This window comes from Oryzias latipes, chromosome 5, assembly GCF_002234675.1.
Source record: "Oryzias latipes chromosome 5, ASM223467v1".
NCBI lineage: Eukaryota > Metazoa > Chordata > Actinopteri > Beloniformes > Adrianichthyidae > Oryzias > Oryzias latipes.
Genome location: NC_019863.2, coordinates 14,370,637 through 14,387,132, shown reverse-complemented (window position 1 = coordinate 14,387,132; position 16,496 = coordinate 14,370,637). Strand labels below are relative to the sequence as shown.

Sequence of the window (16,496 nt, the reverse complement as noted above, 5' to 3'; positions counted from 1 at the left end):
GGATTTTTTTGTATTAGTTTCACGGACCACAGCAGAAAGTATTTTAGCAACACATTCCCCTTCATTCAGGACATTAAATAATCCACTTGTAATGACACACAGCAGATGTCCCATGTGCTGCTCATATAGAAGAATAAATGATGTCACAACAGAGTTAAACTGTTTTGTTTGTGTGGGTTTGTGTGTGTTGTTTGCCCTCTGCAGATGTACATCCAGACAACCACGCTGACTATCTCTGTGAGCCTGAGCGCTTCAGTGTCCCTCGGGTTGCTCTACATGCCCAAGGTCTACGTCATTCTCCTACACCCCGAGCAAAATGTGCCCAAGCGCACACGCAGCCTCAAGGCCGTTGTTACTGCCACCACCATGTCCAACAAGTTCAACTCCAAGGCCGGACTCAGACCCAACGGAGAAGCAAAGACCGAGCTGTGTGAAAGCTCCGAATCACAACGTAAGCTCAAACATGCTAATCAGAAAGCAGTTACCTAAAAGCCTACAGGGTTTTTTCCAGTAATGATCTGCCCTTCTCTGAGCAAATCAGACAGAATTATTCTGCAATGAGAAGTGGGGCAAAAGAGTATACTTATTAACAGATGCATAGCATGTTATTTAACACTTCAGTGAATCTAGTAAATGTACCACTGTTACTTATTTTTTTGAGGCTGGATATTGTTATTTCATAGTGTGTTTTATTCCACTGGGAATATTGCTTCTGTAATGCCATTATTCTCACTTTCCTTGACAGAATTTCCTTCAGTTTGATTCCAGAATAAGGAATTCTACACCTTGGCTTAATCATAGTGCAACACTCTTGTCTGTCTCTAATTGCACATTTTATGTGCAATTAATCCCAATTATTGGGATTTTATGCTCATGCTGAAATTAAACAGGTTGCCGAGAGGAAGTTGATTGTTTTAGTATATGACTAATATAACCCTTTATGGTAAGGTAGACAAATAGTTGCTAAGGCAGTGGAGATTCAATTAGAAAGGATCTCTTTGGTAATTATAAGTTCAGGTCTGTCTGTAATTACCAGCATCTCTCTCTCTCTTTCTCTATATGTATATGTTAAAAATTAACTAAGTGAACTACGTGAAGGTAACAATATAATGACAATATAAGGCTGCATTAATAAATGAGTAACTTAAAGACAACAAGTGAATAAAATGTGATAAGCAGCTTTATTTAAAGTACACAAAAGAGATTTATATATGAAAAGGAAATCCTAGATGATAGAAACTGAGAAGATGTTATCTGAATAGTAATGAATGTTTTAATTGTTTGTCAAGTCTCCCTAAAAGTCCAGGGTTCATACTGTGAGTTTTATTAATCTCTTTATAGTTTTCAATGTAATACTTGGTTTTTATGGAGTCCCAAACTGTTAATTATTAGATAAATAAATATGACCTTGTGCAATCACACAATAAACCAATAAATCTCTCATAAATATATAGAAATATCATGAAATTGTGAAAAACCTGCATACAGATTTTAAACTAGGAATAATATTACTAAATATATTTCATTTTGCTTTAAAAACCTGTTCATTTTTTAAAACAGCATTTTAAAATATTCATTTTTAATCATGTTGAATATTGTTATAATTCTATGTTGTTTTTTTTCAGAACCACAGATTTCAAAATCAATATTTTCCAAAGTGGCTTTGTTTTTATTTCAAATTGCTTTTTTTCAGAAGGACTTATTTATTTCATAATGAGCTTTTTCAGCAGAATGAGTCTGTCTGTCAATCAGTGAAAGTGGGTGGGATCGACCGTAATTGCCGGGCTACAGAGCGCACCTGGTTACAAGCGGCACCCACCCAATTAAATGAGGATTAAGAAGGAGCTGCAGCAGAACGCGAGAGCAGCTCTCCCCTCCTTCCGCCTGTAACACGGAAGCTATGTGGAAATAACAGGGCTGGTTAAAAAACATACCAGTAAAAGAGAGCAGCAGTGACTTATAAGCGTGCGGCACGCACCTATGCGCGCTCCACGCGGCTCTGGCTTCTACATTGACGTTTTATCTCTACCATAGCAACACTGTCTAGTGGGTCTAGATGACCCAACTCCCAATTTTAAAGTGCCTAGGATAGCACAAGGGTTAAGCAACTTCGATCGATGTAGTTAGGGCATTGCTGCTAATGTCTAAGTAAAGGAGTAGCCAATCACAAAAGTGTCTCCGCCTTGTTTGTTTGACAGACAGACTCGTTCTGCTGAAAAAGTTCATTATGAAATAAATAAGTCATTGTGAAAAACAGCAATGTGAAATAAAAACAAAGGTACTTTGGAAAATATTAATTTTGAAATCCCAGTTTCTGAAAAAAGCCATAGAATTATAATAATATTCAAAATGATTAAAATCAATGTTTTAAAATTCTGTTTTAAAATAATGAAGAGCTTTTAAAGCAAGCTGAAATATATTTAATCATATTATTTCTAATTTAAAATATGTGTGGAGGTTTTTCACAATTTCATGATCTTTTTATATATTTATGAGCGATTTATTGGTTGATTATGTGATTGTACAAGGTCATATTTATTTATCTAATAATTAACAGTTTGGGACTCCATAGGTTTTTGAGTTGACTCATGGATAATGAATAACTACCAGTTGTTTTTACTTCTTTCCACAATTGACGGCTTTTTGTACATGTTGATCATGGAGTTAATAGTTTAACAATGTTGACCAGTAATTATTTATTTAATATGTTTAGTAAAAAAACAAAAAGTTAGCCTCTTTAAATTTATATGGTCAAAGAATGCATTTCTCTTTATTTTTTAAAAATAGGTTTAAATTAATGGTGATAAAAAGATTCACAAAACCCTGATTTTTAAAAAGTAAAGTAAGTTTAAGATCTATTTAAAACATTATTTTTGGCTCCAAGGTACTTTGTATACAGAGAATAAAAAACTAATATGAGGAATCCACTCTCCAACAGACTCTATGGGTCCTGACAATTGTGCGAGCCTGGTCAACTGCACATGTGAAATAAAACGCTTCAAATAAACTCATTAAAATGGTAAACTGAATGTATATGTCAGTGGTCAAACATTTAGAAGGACCACATTTATGTACAATAATGTAATGACTACTCAAACAACCATTTATGTCCTTTGTTTTAAAGAAAACCAAAAGTGCTTTTGTTCATTCTCTTATTACCTCCTTGAAGATGCCTGAGACAAAGAAGAAGAAAACTGCTGGTTGAAAAATAGTGAAAAAAGTCAAAATGTACATTTTGGCACTGTACAGTAACAGTTGTTTTTATTAACATTTTGTTTTAGTTGTGTGTGTTTTTCCAATAATACAGTGCAAAAGTGTCTAATCGGTACCCTTTTTTTCTTCTTCTCCTTTATACAAACCCCTAGCTGCTAGAAACTGACTTAGTTTTACTGAAGGTTTTACTGTCTGTTGCTGCGTCTGCTCTGGTCTGCTTTCCAAGCGATGCAGACAACATCTCTGATGAACCCTGTTTCTTAGCTGCCAGCAATATCTTCTTAAAGCCTCTCTGGGTAGCTTTAGAACTGCTTTTAATCCAGTTAACTAAAAAAAGAATCTTTCCAATTTTATAGAAGTTACTTTTTCCTTGACAACAAAATAAAATGATCAAAACATGTTAGTTTATCAAAAGTCAACTATACAAAATATTTTAATATATATTAATATAATATTATATTATATTATGGCTGCCTGTGAGAATACTAGTGCCAGGAATACTTACTGAGGAATTGTTGGAGAGTTGTAGCTGTCTACTGCTTGGTGAAGACAAACACTGACTTAGATGAGTTGTGACTATGATTCTGAGTAACTACCTAATATTGCTTATCTCTTGTTGGCTGTGAAAATTTTGAAAAAAAAGATGTGGCTCTGATATATATATATATATATAAAAAAAAAATGTCATCAAAGAGACTCATCTGCAATCCTCAATGTGCTGTGATCAAAGCACAGTGATTTCTTCACCACATCATGCTCTGGCTCCCTGTATTCATCCAAGAAAAACATTTCGGAATATTTCTTGAAGTGAAAATGCATCTCCAGCAAAGTCCCTCCTGCTGTGAGGAACATGAGTCAACAACAAGTGAAGAAAAAAAAACTTGGACCAGCTCCACAAAAATGTTCAACTTTATCAGTTGGTCCTCTGCAGTCAGAAAAAGCAAACATATGTTCAATGAAAGCGTGACTAAGACTGAACAGGTTCTGTTGCCAGTGGTGCAAAGTCCTACACACATTTTGATAATGTAGAATTGATTGAAAAATATGGACAAGAAGATAAAATATACAAAAAAATGTAGAGGTTATTCAATTTTGCTGGTTGGATGGCATCTTCCTTAGAAACATGACTAAAACAAAGTGAAGTGCTAGCTACTTCCCTTCAGGAGGAGCCAGTTAGGATTGGGCATATGAATGCCAGCTAGGTGGCTTTTTTGGCTAAGTGTTACCAGCATATTTAATAAACAAAAGGCTCTGTGGAGATCCCAGACATACTAAAGAAAGTAAAAGCCTAGTTTGGTCTGGGAACTACTTTATATCCTCTGGAGAAGCCAGAAGCAGTAACCAGAGAGAGGGAAGTGTGAAAATGTTTGTTGAGACTGTTGTCCCCAGACCCTAGATTAGTGTCATACAATGAATAGATGGATAGAACTGAATGGGAACAAAATACGTTTAATCCTAAATAAATTAGTTATCTATAAAACATTCAACCTTTTAAAAAGCTTTACGTCAAATTCCAAGTATCCTAAAGCTTTTTTTTATTATTATTTTCTCAAAGATCCTAAATGAAAAATCACCATTTTTGCACTGAAGCTGAATGGTATTTCCCACTGTGTATAAACATTTCCTTAGGAACTTTTTCCTGTCAGAAACACATCTTAAACAAACCAAGATGAATGTGTCATCTAAAAATCAAAACAATAGTTCTAATAAATGATTAATTAGACAAAAAAACTGAAGGGATAAGAATGATAAACAGATCAGTAATGAAAATCAGGGCTGACAGCCAGACTTCAAAAGCATTTTCTAAAATCAAGAGGGGGACTAATTCTCCCTTTCAGAAGCTTTGCATCTCCTCCTCCATCTAAATACCAATAAAACTGCTTGGCACCTCTGTATGAGAGTGACACACTGGATTTATACAAGTGAATAAATAATGACTTCAGCATTTGAGTCAGCAAAAATCACTCATGGGACATCCAAAACATTCTCCTCTGCTCGCCTCAGGCAGGAAAAGATTTTAATCAGTCATGTCTGTCAACAGAATATATTCACTTCATCTGCTGTGAGCATGGAAGGAATTTTTTACGCCGAAGTCCACTTACTACTAGAAGAGGAACTGTTCACACCGAAATCAGATGTTATATAAAATGTAAAACAATGTAAGAATGGGATTAAAACAATAGCACAGGCAATGATTTTATTCTAGCTGTGAGCTTCTTTCTGTTAAGTGTTAATTGGGCAAAAGACATTGAGCTGATAGCCTGCAGTAATTTGGCCTGATGGGGTTATGGTTCACAGGGGCTTTACATGGCACAGCTACAACCATTTGTCATTGTCCTTGCTGGCATGGATATATAACTTGATGAAATTGAAAAATTCCTGTCTGGGGCCAGCTCCCACAACAGCAAGAGATCTGGTGGTGATATGTCAGGATTTATCTGCTCCACTTCAGCGAATCGGCTAACTTGGTTCGGGGAGTCAACAAGAAAGTTAGGTCCTGACAGCTGCAAGAAAGGAAGTTAACAAGTTTCTGCAGGTAACACAGGCATGTTGTTGAAACATGGCTGTTACTTGACAGGAAAGAGTTGTTTTTATTGCAGATGATAGTGTTGTATAATAAATAATAGATTCCTGTAGAATTTGAACTACAGGGAGGTGACTCAGTATTTTTTGTTTCATTTTATTCTGTGGCTGTTCTATGGAGCAAAACAAAACAACACTAAAAAAAAAGTCACACAAAGGCCAAATGTTCTTTTCACCACGCTTGTATTTGAGTGTCAATTCCCTTTTATTTCTTCTCTTTCAGCCTTCTCCACAAAGCAGACCTACATCAGCTACAGCAACCATGCAATCTAATGGACAAAGGTTCTTATCACAATTCAGGATTTGTTCTGAGGCAAAAAAAAAAAAAAACAACAACAAAGAAAAAAAAAATGCAATGAAATCTTGTGCTGCTGGAGATCACAGAAGCGTCGCCCACAGATGGGAACTAGTGAGAAGAGAAAACAAAAAGGGGCGGTGGGAGCAAAATAGACGATCTGAGCAAATACCTGAACAAGGTTACCTCCTCTGTCAGCCTCACAAGAAGATGCAAGGAAAAAAAGAAAAGAAAAAAAGCTCGCATGGCAAATGCCCAGGGACTAAAAGGACAGAGCTTTTCTTTAGAGTCTTTACATTTTATCTATGCCCTCTTTTAAAGACTCCTTTCATCTTGAGCACTGTTGACTGGAACTGAACTCAAATTTAGAATTTATTGAGAAATCTTAATGTTATCTTAAAATCCTCTCAAGGCATCACAAGGGATTAATCAACACCAAAAAGGCATGACAACATGATTCACGGATTTCTAAGAGGGGCTCGTGCTTGTTTTTACTTCTAAATGTATTCCAGTCTCATGAGTCAGGAGACTGGAAATGAACGTCATCTCAACAATGCAGCAGATCTGTACTGGAACACGTGAATTGCTCCTCTCCTCCTTCAGCGTCCTGCTGTTTTAAGAACAACTACACACATGTCAGAGGATCTGCTGATCCTGAGCATGCCAGATTCACCATCCTGTGTTGTGTCTTTTTAAAAAAGAAGAAACAAACAGAGAGAATAATATGTTTGGAATGCGTTTAAACTCTGTTGCAACAATTGTTTGGGCCTGAGCCTATTGTACGTCCAAATCTGTTCTCAGTTGGTGAAGGTGTAGTGAGTGAGTGTTTATCTGTGCTTCAGTGAGGTCATAATTTGTATTACCAGCTAGCCCAAGGCTGCCACTGCCCTCCGCATACCTGTATGTGCTTTAAACAGTGGCTCGGGGTTAAAGTAATCAGTGTTTTAACCAGGAGATCTCACTGGGAGCCTTCATCAACGATGACCCAACCATCACTGCCACGAGCAAAGTCTAAAGTCTAAGCTTAGCTGCACAGATCCATTAGTAGGGGGAATTAAGATGAAGTTTGCCCTTGAGAGGATCATGCTTTTAGCCCTTAGGGTGACATTCATAATGGGCCATCTACTGAGAAAATTCATTACTGTACATGTCCTCCTCAGGCGGCACTCCCATGATAAGAGGGAGGTGTCAGAAACCTGTAAAGCTTTTCAACAAATGAAAACCTAATCGTGAAAATGTTTTATATCCTCATCGATCACCCCAACTTTATTAAGCAGATGAGTATTTGGACTTTCTCAGAATAAAAGGCCTTTAATGTCTTGGGGAAAGCATTGTGCAGTCATTTGTGTTGTGAATTCAGTGCTGCTTCTCATGCCTCCCTCTGTATTTCTTTCAAAAACCATTTGTGTTGCAGAATAAATTGTGAGCGCTGACCCAATTAAATGGCAAGTTAATGTATGTTATTAAATAGATTAATGATGTCTGCTTTATGTACTGGCATATCCTGAAATTTGGAAATATGTACAAAAAACATACAGTGCCTGGCTATTTGACTTGTATTTGTAAAATCCCATGAAACCTATTGAAGTGTGTCAAGCATGTTTTGTTTTTTTATACAAAATCTATTATTTCTATTAAAACGTTTTAAAACTCACAAGTTCGTTTTTTCTAATTGGAAAGATTTGACTTTTTAAAATTGCTTGATCACTTTTCCGCAAAAAAAAAAAAAAAAAAAAAAAAAATCAAACAGTTTTTATAGTTCCTCTGAATTTTTGCATGGTTATAAAACACAACATTAGAGGCAAAGAGGTGAAAGCCAAACCCCTTTTTTTATTCCCATTGTGAATAAACACAATGCAAGTTTTCCCACCTTCAAAGAAAACAATAGCTGCTATCTTCTGAATAAAATGTTGCTACAATTGCTCTGATAATAGTAGGAAAAGGACTGAAAGATGGTGAAAGGGAACATAAAATTATTCAAATGAATGGTTAGTCGCCACTTGAATCTCCGGGTCTCTGTGTGCACTGGAGACTCTCTTCAACAATCATCATCTCCACGCCTTCCTGATACCATGAGACCTCCATATAAAGCCGCACAAATAACAGTTGTTGCATAGCAAGGGTGTTAAATGGGTGTCAAGATCACGGGAATATTCACAGCAGAGTTTCAGTTATCTTTCCTTAGCATGATAAAGAGGCTGCTGGGTTGTGCAACACAAAATTATATGATTGAAAGTTTATTTTTTACAGTTTCACATGCTCTTTTTTTGTTTGTTTCAGAAAAAAATGTTCTTATCATGTAATATATTTAAAATAAACATTGTTTTTGCTGGTTTTTAATGCTCTCACATGAACATTTTGCAACAAGTTACATGTTAGTTTTTTTTTTTTTTTTTTCCCCTCAGGCAGTAGAATACACATTAGGATTAAGTATTTAACCTGTTGTTCCACTCTATTTGTCTTTTTTTTTTTATTGTGGAAGCTAATAGAGTAGTTACTAACATTTTGTAGTTATCAGGTGCACAGATTCAAGATTCTCTATACTTTCAAACATGAACATTCCTGAAGTGAGTTAGTATTTTTTTATCTATCATAGATACATTTAAAAAAAATACAAGGACATTCAAAATGAGATGAAAAAAAAATTACATATATTTAGAATTAGAAAATATTAGTTGACCGTGCTCATACCTGCTTGTATTTTATTCAATACTAATGAGAAAGTCTATTGCTGAGGTCGTGTTGAACAAATCCATTCTGTTAAAGTACTAAAGCTGTGTGACAGAAAAAGATTGTCACTGTAGTACTGTTTCAGCAGGTCAGATAGTCTTTTAATATGTGACACAACTTTACTTAAAAAATAACCAGTTAATGACAGGAAATAAATACTCTTGTTTATGTGTTTGCTAATAATTCCCTAAAAACAGTTTTAAATTAAATTGTGTGGGGAACACAGGAGATACCTGTTGCAGCTTACAGATGTTGAAACCCTCAACTATAATCTAAAGTGACTTGTTTGGATGGCAATTGAATACATTTGAATGACAGAAAAACATTTGCCTTAAAAAAAGTGGCATTTTGGCATTTTTGGGGATGATATTTCCATATATCACCTAAATGACTTATGCAGCAAGAAGGAGAGTCAAGGAAATGGTCTCGATTTCAAACTGCTGAAATTAAAGCTTTTGTTTACTTGATTGTTTTTTTTTACAGTGGTTTGGACACAGTTTGGCCCTGGAAAATATAAGATGTATCTCTGTTTGCGATGCAAGAATGTTAGGATTGAGAGCCAAGACACACACCAAAGCATTACAGATTCAGACTAAAAGATCAACCTGCTGCAAAACGGTACTGCACCAATAATCCAAGGCTGCACAGCACCCAGAAAATGAGCTATTCTGCTGATATCAGCAGGGCTTTTACAAAGGTGCATGTGGTTCATCTCATTTAATCTCTACACTCAAGTCCAAATACATGCAATATTACAAAGTCAATACCTGGTGAACATTTCACGTGTCTTTATCTTACTAGTGCAGCACCTGGAAAGCTTTTAATGTCAAAGATCCAGGAAACAGGAACACTAATTTTTATAGAAAGTAAACCCAGAAATAGGCAAAATTGTAAGTATTTAGAATGCACCTCTGGTGTTTTGTCAAAGTCTAAAAGCACAGCTGTTATCTTTTTTAATCTGTGCTGTAATTCTCAGAAAGTGGTGGAAATAACATACTAATAAAAAGAAATTTACTTATTCTGCCGGTGTAGCTGCTCATTTGTTATTAGTGTTACATTTACAAGTAAGCACTAGTGCAGAGAATGTGGGTTAAAGCCATACACATTTCTTAAATAAATTATTTTCTTTGGGATATTTGGTTGATTGAATGAAGAATTTAGACACATGATCTATTTAATATTTTATTCAATTAAAGTCCCAATCCCATCCTTTTTTGATATAATTTTTAAAATTGTCCCCAGTGGTCCTTAAATTATGATTATGTTGTTTTGAGACAAAATAAAAAAAAATAAAAATGTATTTCTAGGACATAGTTTCTGCTATTCCGCAGGAGGTATATAGAAATTCGTCTCAGAGTTGTGGGCGAGACTGTTGCCGCAGATTAATCCAACTCTCATTTCCCGTCATCCCTTTGTGTACACCCTATTCCACTAGCATACAGCCCCCCACAATCCCAACCTAACATTAAGAGCGCAACGAAATGGCATGCAATATCGAAGCTATCCAGTTTTACAGTTTTAAGCCAAATGCTAGCCTAGATGAGGAAAAAAAGGACATACATGGATCTATTTGTCTCCAAGTAGATGCATCAGAATGGGGCAGAGCAAGGAGCTTGGGTTCCGCTGACTGTTGTGCCTATGTCACATGCTTCAAGATTTTTCCAACTGCATTTTTTCATCTGCTTCTGATCCACAGCGATTTGAATAAAGAAATACTCAGAAACAAAGTTTTAATTTAAATTTTCTTTATATATGTCCTCCTTCAAGAGAAAAATGCTGTCATGGTCAGAACACGAGACGGACCCAGATGCTGGAACCCAGTACGAGGAGACAGGTAAGTGGATAAATGTAATTTAATGTCACTGAATATGGCGAAGGCTTGGAGGAGCGTGGCTAGGTCGAGACTAGAAGGCGTGGCTTTGAGCGTGGTGGAGAAGCCCGAGCGAGCTGTAGCTCTTGCTGACAGAGGTGCAGCTGCAGCGCTATTGGAGATCTTGAGAGTGGTGTGACTGAAGGTCTTGAGGAGGGGTGTTGCTGGAGTTCTTGTGAGTGGCAAGGCTGGAGGACCAGTGTAGCCGGAACCAGTGCGTGCTGTGGCCGAAGAGTGTCGGCGTCTGGGAGGTAGCTGCAGCTCAAGGTGGTGTAGGTTCCAGGTGACAATCGTGGCATGACAAAACCTGAGGCACAAGACAAAAGAGGTTAGCGTGGTTCTAGACAAGGGAGCCAGACGTGGAGCACTGAATGACTAGGCACCATCAGGGTTAACGAACTGGCGAAGACTCTTGGAGTTGGGTCTCCTTAAGAAGCAGGTGAGTTGATGAGTTGATTGGTCACAGCTGGAGTCAGGAGCAGAGCAGGGCTGGAAGGGGGAGGAGACCGGCAGGCACCATGACAGTACCCCCCGTCAACGACCGCCTCCAGGCGGTCCCGGACGCCGATCCGGGTGGGCACGGAAGAAGGCAGTGATGAGGGAAGGGTCGAGGATGAGAGAACGGGAGACCCACGAGCGTTCCTCAGGCCCGTACCCTTCCCAGTCCACCAAATACTGGAAGCCACGGCCACGGCGGCGAACGCCCAAAATCTTGGAGACCGTGAAAGCCGGAGCGCCGTCAATGATACGGGCGGGCGGAGGGGAGACGGAAGGCGGGCACAAGGGACTATCGACAAAGGGCTTAATTTGTGAGACGTGGAATGACGGGTGTACCTTAAGGGCTGCCGGCAACTTGAGGCGAACGCAGGCAGGGTTGATGATTTTTTCAATAATGTAGGGGCCAATAAAGCGGGGAGCCAACTTCCTGGAAGTGGACTGCAAAGGGATGTTCTTGGCAGACAGCCACACCTTTTGACCGACCTGATAAGCGGGTCCCACCACCCTGCGACGATTGGCTGATCTGCAGTTTCGTTCATTGGTTCGGAGCAGGGCTTCTCTGGTCTGGTTCCACACCCGCTGGCAACGCTGTAAATGGTGTTGGATCGACGGAACCGCCAGATCCAGTTCCTGAGAAGGAAACAATGGAGGAGAATATCCGAGCGAGGCTTCAAACGGTGAGACCCCTGTGGCAGAGGAGATATGGGAATTATGGGCGTATTCAATCCATACAAGAAACTTCGCCCAGTCAGTTGGGTTTTGGGCAGCCAGACAGCGAAGGGATGCTTCCAGCTCCTGATTGGCCCGTTCCGCTTGCCCGTTGGTTTGGGGATGGTACCCGGAGGATAGACTGGTGGTGGCACCCAGAGCGGAACAGAAGGCCTTCCAAACTTGGGAAACAAACTGTGGACCCCTGTCGGAAACGATATCGCTAGGGATCCCATGAAATCGAAAGACATGTTGGACTAAGACATCAGCAGTACTGGTGGCGGTAGGTAGTTGGGGCAGTGGAATGAACTGAGCAGCCTTGGAGAAACGGTCAACAACAGTGAGTATAACTGAATGACCTTGGGAAGGGGGTAAACCCGTAACAAAATCAATGGCGATGTGAGACCATGGTCTGTGCGGCGTAGGCAGGGGCCGCAACAGTCCTGAAGGCGGAGAGTTGGAAGATTTGGACCGTGCGCAAGTAGCGCAGGCGGCCACGTACTCACGCACATCCTTCTCCATATTCGGCCAGAAGAACCTCTTCCTGATGAGATTGAGGGTGCGGTAGATGCCTCCATGACAGGCTATACGGGAATTGTGGCCCCAAACTAGCACGTCTGACCTGAGAGAGGTGGGAACGTAAAGGATGCCGTTAGGACAGGGATCATGGTCGGGTTCCTCACCTTGGGCATTAATGACCCGGTTCTCAATATCCCAGGTCAGACTTCCCACGATGCAAGTGGCAGGGATGATGGAAGCAGTATCATTAGGTCCGTCAGTGCTGAATTTCCTGGAAAGGGCGTCAGGTTTGACATTTCTACTGCCTGGCCTGTAAGTAATGGTGAAGTCGAAGCGATCAAAAAATAAACACCACCTGGCTTGGCGAGAATTCAGTCTTTTTGCGGATCTTAAATATTCCAGATTTTTATGGTCAGTCCAAACTATGAATGGTTGTTTTGCCCCCTCCAGCCAGTGCCGCCACTCTTCCAAAGCCAACTTGATGGCAAGCAACTCTCGGTTACCCACGTCATAATTTCGCTCTGCAGGTGAAAGCTTCTTAGAAAAGAAAGCACACGGTTTGAGTTTGCCAGAGGATACTTCACGTTGGGAGAGAACAGCGCCAACCCCAGTATCGGAGGCGTCAACTTCGACCACAAACTGTCTATTCGGGTCAGGTTGGATGAGAATAGGAGCCGAAATAAACAATGACTTGAGTTTGTCAAAAGCAGCCTGTGCCTCTGGGTTCCAAATAAAAGGTTTGGAGATGGAAGTTAACTGAGTGAGGGGTGAAGCAATACTGCTGTAGTTGCGTATGAACCGCCGATAAAAATTAGCAAACCCCAGAAACTGCTGCAGCTTTTTACGTGACCCCGGTGGTTCCCACTGAGTGACGGCTTCTATTTTAGCGGGATCAGGACGTATGCTGCCAGCCTCAAGAATATAGCCGAGGAACTGGACAGAGGAAGCATGGAACTGGCATTTCTCCGCTTTAACAAAAAGTTGGTTCTCGAGCAATCTGGAGAGAACCAAACGGACATGGTTTTCATGCTGCACGGGATCAGGTGAGAATATCAAGATGTCATCGAGATAGACGAAAACAAAACGATTAATGAAGTCCCGGAGGATATCATTAACAAGTCTCTGGAATACTGCAGGGGCGTTGGTAAGACCGAAAGGCATGACGAGGTATTCATAATGACCCAGAGGCGTATTGAATGCGGTCTTCCACTCGTCGCCTTCTTTAATGCGGACTAAATGATAGGCATTACGTAGGTCGAGTTTGGTAAATATGCGGGCCCCCTGCACTGAATCGAACACGGAGCTGATAAGTGGAAGAGAGTATTTGTCCTTAACAGTAATTTGATTAAGTTCCCGGTAATCGATGCAGGGTCGTAGCGTTTTGTCCTTCTTAGAGACGAAAAAGAACCCAGCACCCACCGGGGACGAGGAGGGTCGAATGTGACCGGAGGATAGAGCTTCATGGATATACGACTCCATGGCTGCCTTTTCAGGACCAGACAGGTTAAATAAATGTCCTTTGGGTAGAGTAGCCCCAGGCAGGAGTTCAATGGCACAGTCATAAGGTCTGTGCGGAGGTAAAGAATTAGCCTTGAGTTTACTGAAAACGGTTTTAAACTCATGATAGCACGGGGGTACTGACGAAAGATCAATAAGTTCAGTAGTTACGTTGACGTCGGAAGGTACAGTAGGCATAGCTGAACGAAGGCAATTAGCTAGACAAAAAGCACTCCAGGTAACTACTCGGTGAGAGGCCCAGTCCAAACGTGGGTTGTGCAGCTTAAGCCAAGAATAACCTAAAACCACTGGATTTTGAGGAGCATGCGTGACATAGAATTGTATAAACTCGTGGTGATTGCCAGAGGAAACGAGCTGAATAGGTCTAGTGCGGTGAGTGATAACAGCGAGGTGCTGACCCCCCAACCCTGTGGTTTTAACTGGGTTTTCTAAAGGTTCCACGGGCAGCGACAGTGATTTCACTAAATCAGAATCAATAAGACTTTGTTCGGCCCCAGAATCAACTAAAGCATGGATTTCAGTGACAGCGGACTTGAAACATAGCTTGACAGGAACATAGAAAAAGTTCTTGGACGTGGGAAAAGCAGTCTGACCCGCCCGCGGCCTGTCGTCTAGCGGGGGGTCTTGGAGTTTAAACGGAGCCTGCATTGAGAAACCTTATGATTCGGATCACCGCAGTAGAAACAAAGACCTTCGTCTCTACGCTTCTGACGTTCTTCAGCTGACAGTTTTGAGTGCCCAATCTGCATGGGTTCCTCGGAGCTGCTACGTGACATGGCCGGGGAAAAACCAACTGGATCACCCGGGGGTGCATGTGGTTTAGCTAATGGCGGCTTGCGGGGTTGTGAGTTACATTCGTGTTGACGTTCTCTGAGGCGGGTATCAGAGCGTAGCGCAGCAGCCACAAGATCTTCAAAAGACTGAGCTTCGGGCTGAGTGCATAAATGATCCTTGATGGCGTCATTTAATGATTGATAGAAGATACCACGAAGTGCCGGATCAGACCAGCCTGCTTCTACCGCTAGAATACGAAAGTCAATCACGTGATCGCTGACAGATCGATTACGTTGGTTGAGCCTCAGTAATCGTCTGGTGGCTTCTTCCTGTTTTTTCGGCTGATCAAATACGAGTCGGAACTCACCAATGAAGCTTTCGAAGGACAGATGAGTGACGGGATTGGCGGCGAGGAAAGCTTGGGCCCACTGTAGCGCTTTACCTCTGAGTGAGTTGACTAATAAAGTTATCTTGCTGTGATCCGAGTGGTAGAAACGAGGCGCTTGTAGAAACAGGAGTTGACACTGCAGTAGGAAACCCCCGCATGCTTCGACGTCGCCATGGAACTGCTCTGGCTGGAGACGGAAGTTTTCCGGAAGTGAGGCGGAACTAGAGACAGGCGGATCGCTGGAAGGTGGAAGTGACGCTGGAACAGCAGAGACGGATTGTTGCCCGGTTAGTTCTAGCAAGGTTTGTGTCGCACTTTCCAGCCGGCAAAATAAGTCTTGGTGCACGGAGGCCATCTGTGTAAGCGCTTTGGCTTGATGCTCCAACATGACGCCCTGTTGTTTGACTGCCAGGCGGAGTCCTTCCGGGTCAGCTGGGTCCGGATGATGGCCAGTTCGTTCTGTCATGGTCAGAACACGAGACGGACCCAGATGCTGGAACCCAGTACGAGGAGACAGGTAAGTGGATAAATGTAATTTAATGTCACTGAATATGGCGAAGGCTTGGAGGAGCGTGGCTAGGTCGAGACTAGAAGGCGTGGCTTTGAGCGTGGTGGAGAAGCCCGAGCGAGCTGTAGCTCTTGCTGACAGAGGTGCAGCTGCAGCGCTATTGGAGATCTTGAGAGTGGTGTGACTGAAGGTCTTGAGGAGGGGTGTTGCTGGAGTTCTTGTGAGTGGCAAGGCTGGAGGACCAGTGTAGCCGGAACCAGTGCGTGCTGTGGCCGAAGAGTGTCGGCGTCTGGGAGGTAGCTGCAGCTCAAGGTGGTGTAGGTTCCAGGTGACAATCGTGGCATGACAAAACCTGAGGCACAAGACAAAAGAGGTTAGCGTGGTTCTAGACAAGGGAGCCAGACGTGGAGCACTGAATGACTAGGCACCATCAGGGTTAACGAACTGGCGAAGACTCTTGGAGTTGGGTCTCCTTAAGAAGCAGGTGAGTTGATGAGTTGATTGGTCACAGCTGGAGTCAGGAGCAGAGCAGGGCTGGAAGGGGGAGGAGACCGGCAGGCACCATGACAAATGCTACAGAAACATGGTAAAACAACAAAAAGATAATTTTCATTGAAGTGGATCTTTAAGAAACAGAATCCTCAGAAATATGTCAGAGAACCACACTTATTCAAAACAGTACTTCATTCATTGTTTGTGTATCAAGTTAGACATTTTACTATAACATAGAGTTGTCATTGATTTGAGCTTTTCTTTCGTTGATGGGGATTTCACTCCATCAGTCTGACTCCACCAAAATGTGCTTGTTTTGCCTCACAAATCACCAAAAAAAGAAAAGGAAAACAATCTTGAGACTGTAAAATGTGATGTAAATAACTTGGTGTTATAATTG

General features: G+C 41.1%; 2 protein-coding genes across 3 annotated transcripts in view; one reads left to right on the top strand and one right to left on the bottom strand.

Moving 5' to 3' along the window:
- LOC101157686 (metabotropic glutamate receptor 4) overlaps positions 1 to 7,744 on the top strand; it is a 191,439-nt gene extending 183,695 nt beyond the window's left edge. The window contains exons 10-11 of the mRNA XM_004068826.4: positions 205 to 451; positions 6,020 to 7,744. Of these exons, the coding sequence (XP_004068874.1) occupies positions 205 to 451; positions 6,020 to 6,069 (297 nt within the window). The 3' untranslated portion in view covers positions 6,070 to 7,744. The remainder of the gene's footprint in view (positions 1 to 204; positions 452 to 6,019) is intronic.
- A 2,912-nt stretch (positions 7,745 to 10,656) lies between these two features.
- Positions 10,657 to 15,585, bottom strand: LOC105354095. Of its 2 annotated transcripts, none has more exons than XR_908800.3 (2): positions 11,075 to 11,218; positions 10,657 to 10,998 (listed from the first exon to the last, which is right to left on the bottom strand). XR_908800.3 is itself a non-coding variant. In XM_023954968.1 (2 exons), the coding sequence occupies exons 1-2, from the start codon at positions 15,560 to 15,562 to the stop codon at positions 10,715 to 10,717; spliced, it is 771 nt and encodes a 256-aa protein (XP_023810736.1). In that variant the 5' UTR covers positions 15,563 to 15,585; the 3' UTR covers positions 10,657 to 10,714. The 2 variants fall into 2 exon arrangements, 1 of the variants encoding a protein (XP_023810736.1); XM_023954968.1 differs by lacking the exon at positions 11,075 to 11,218 and adding an exon at positions 15,076 to 15,585.
- Positions 15,586 to 16,496: the final 911 nt, after the last annotated feature.

Coding starts and splice junctions, on each gene's coding strand:
- LOC105354095 (XM_023954968.1), bottom strand. CDS start 15,562: ATGACAGAACGAACTGGCCATCATCCGGACCCAGCTGACCCGGAAGGA. Junction 10,999..15,075: donor GTCCTTCGAAAGCTTCATTG/GTGAGTTCCGAC, acceptor CTTGTGCCTCAG/GTTTTGTCATGCCACGATTG.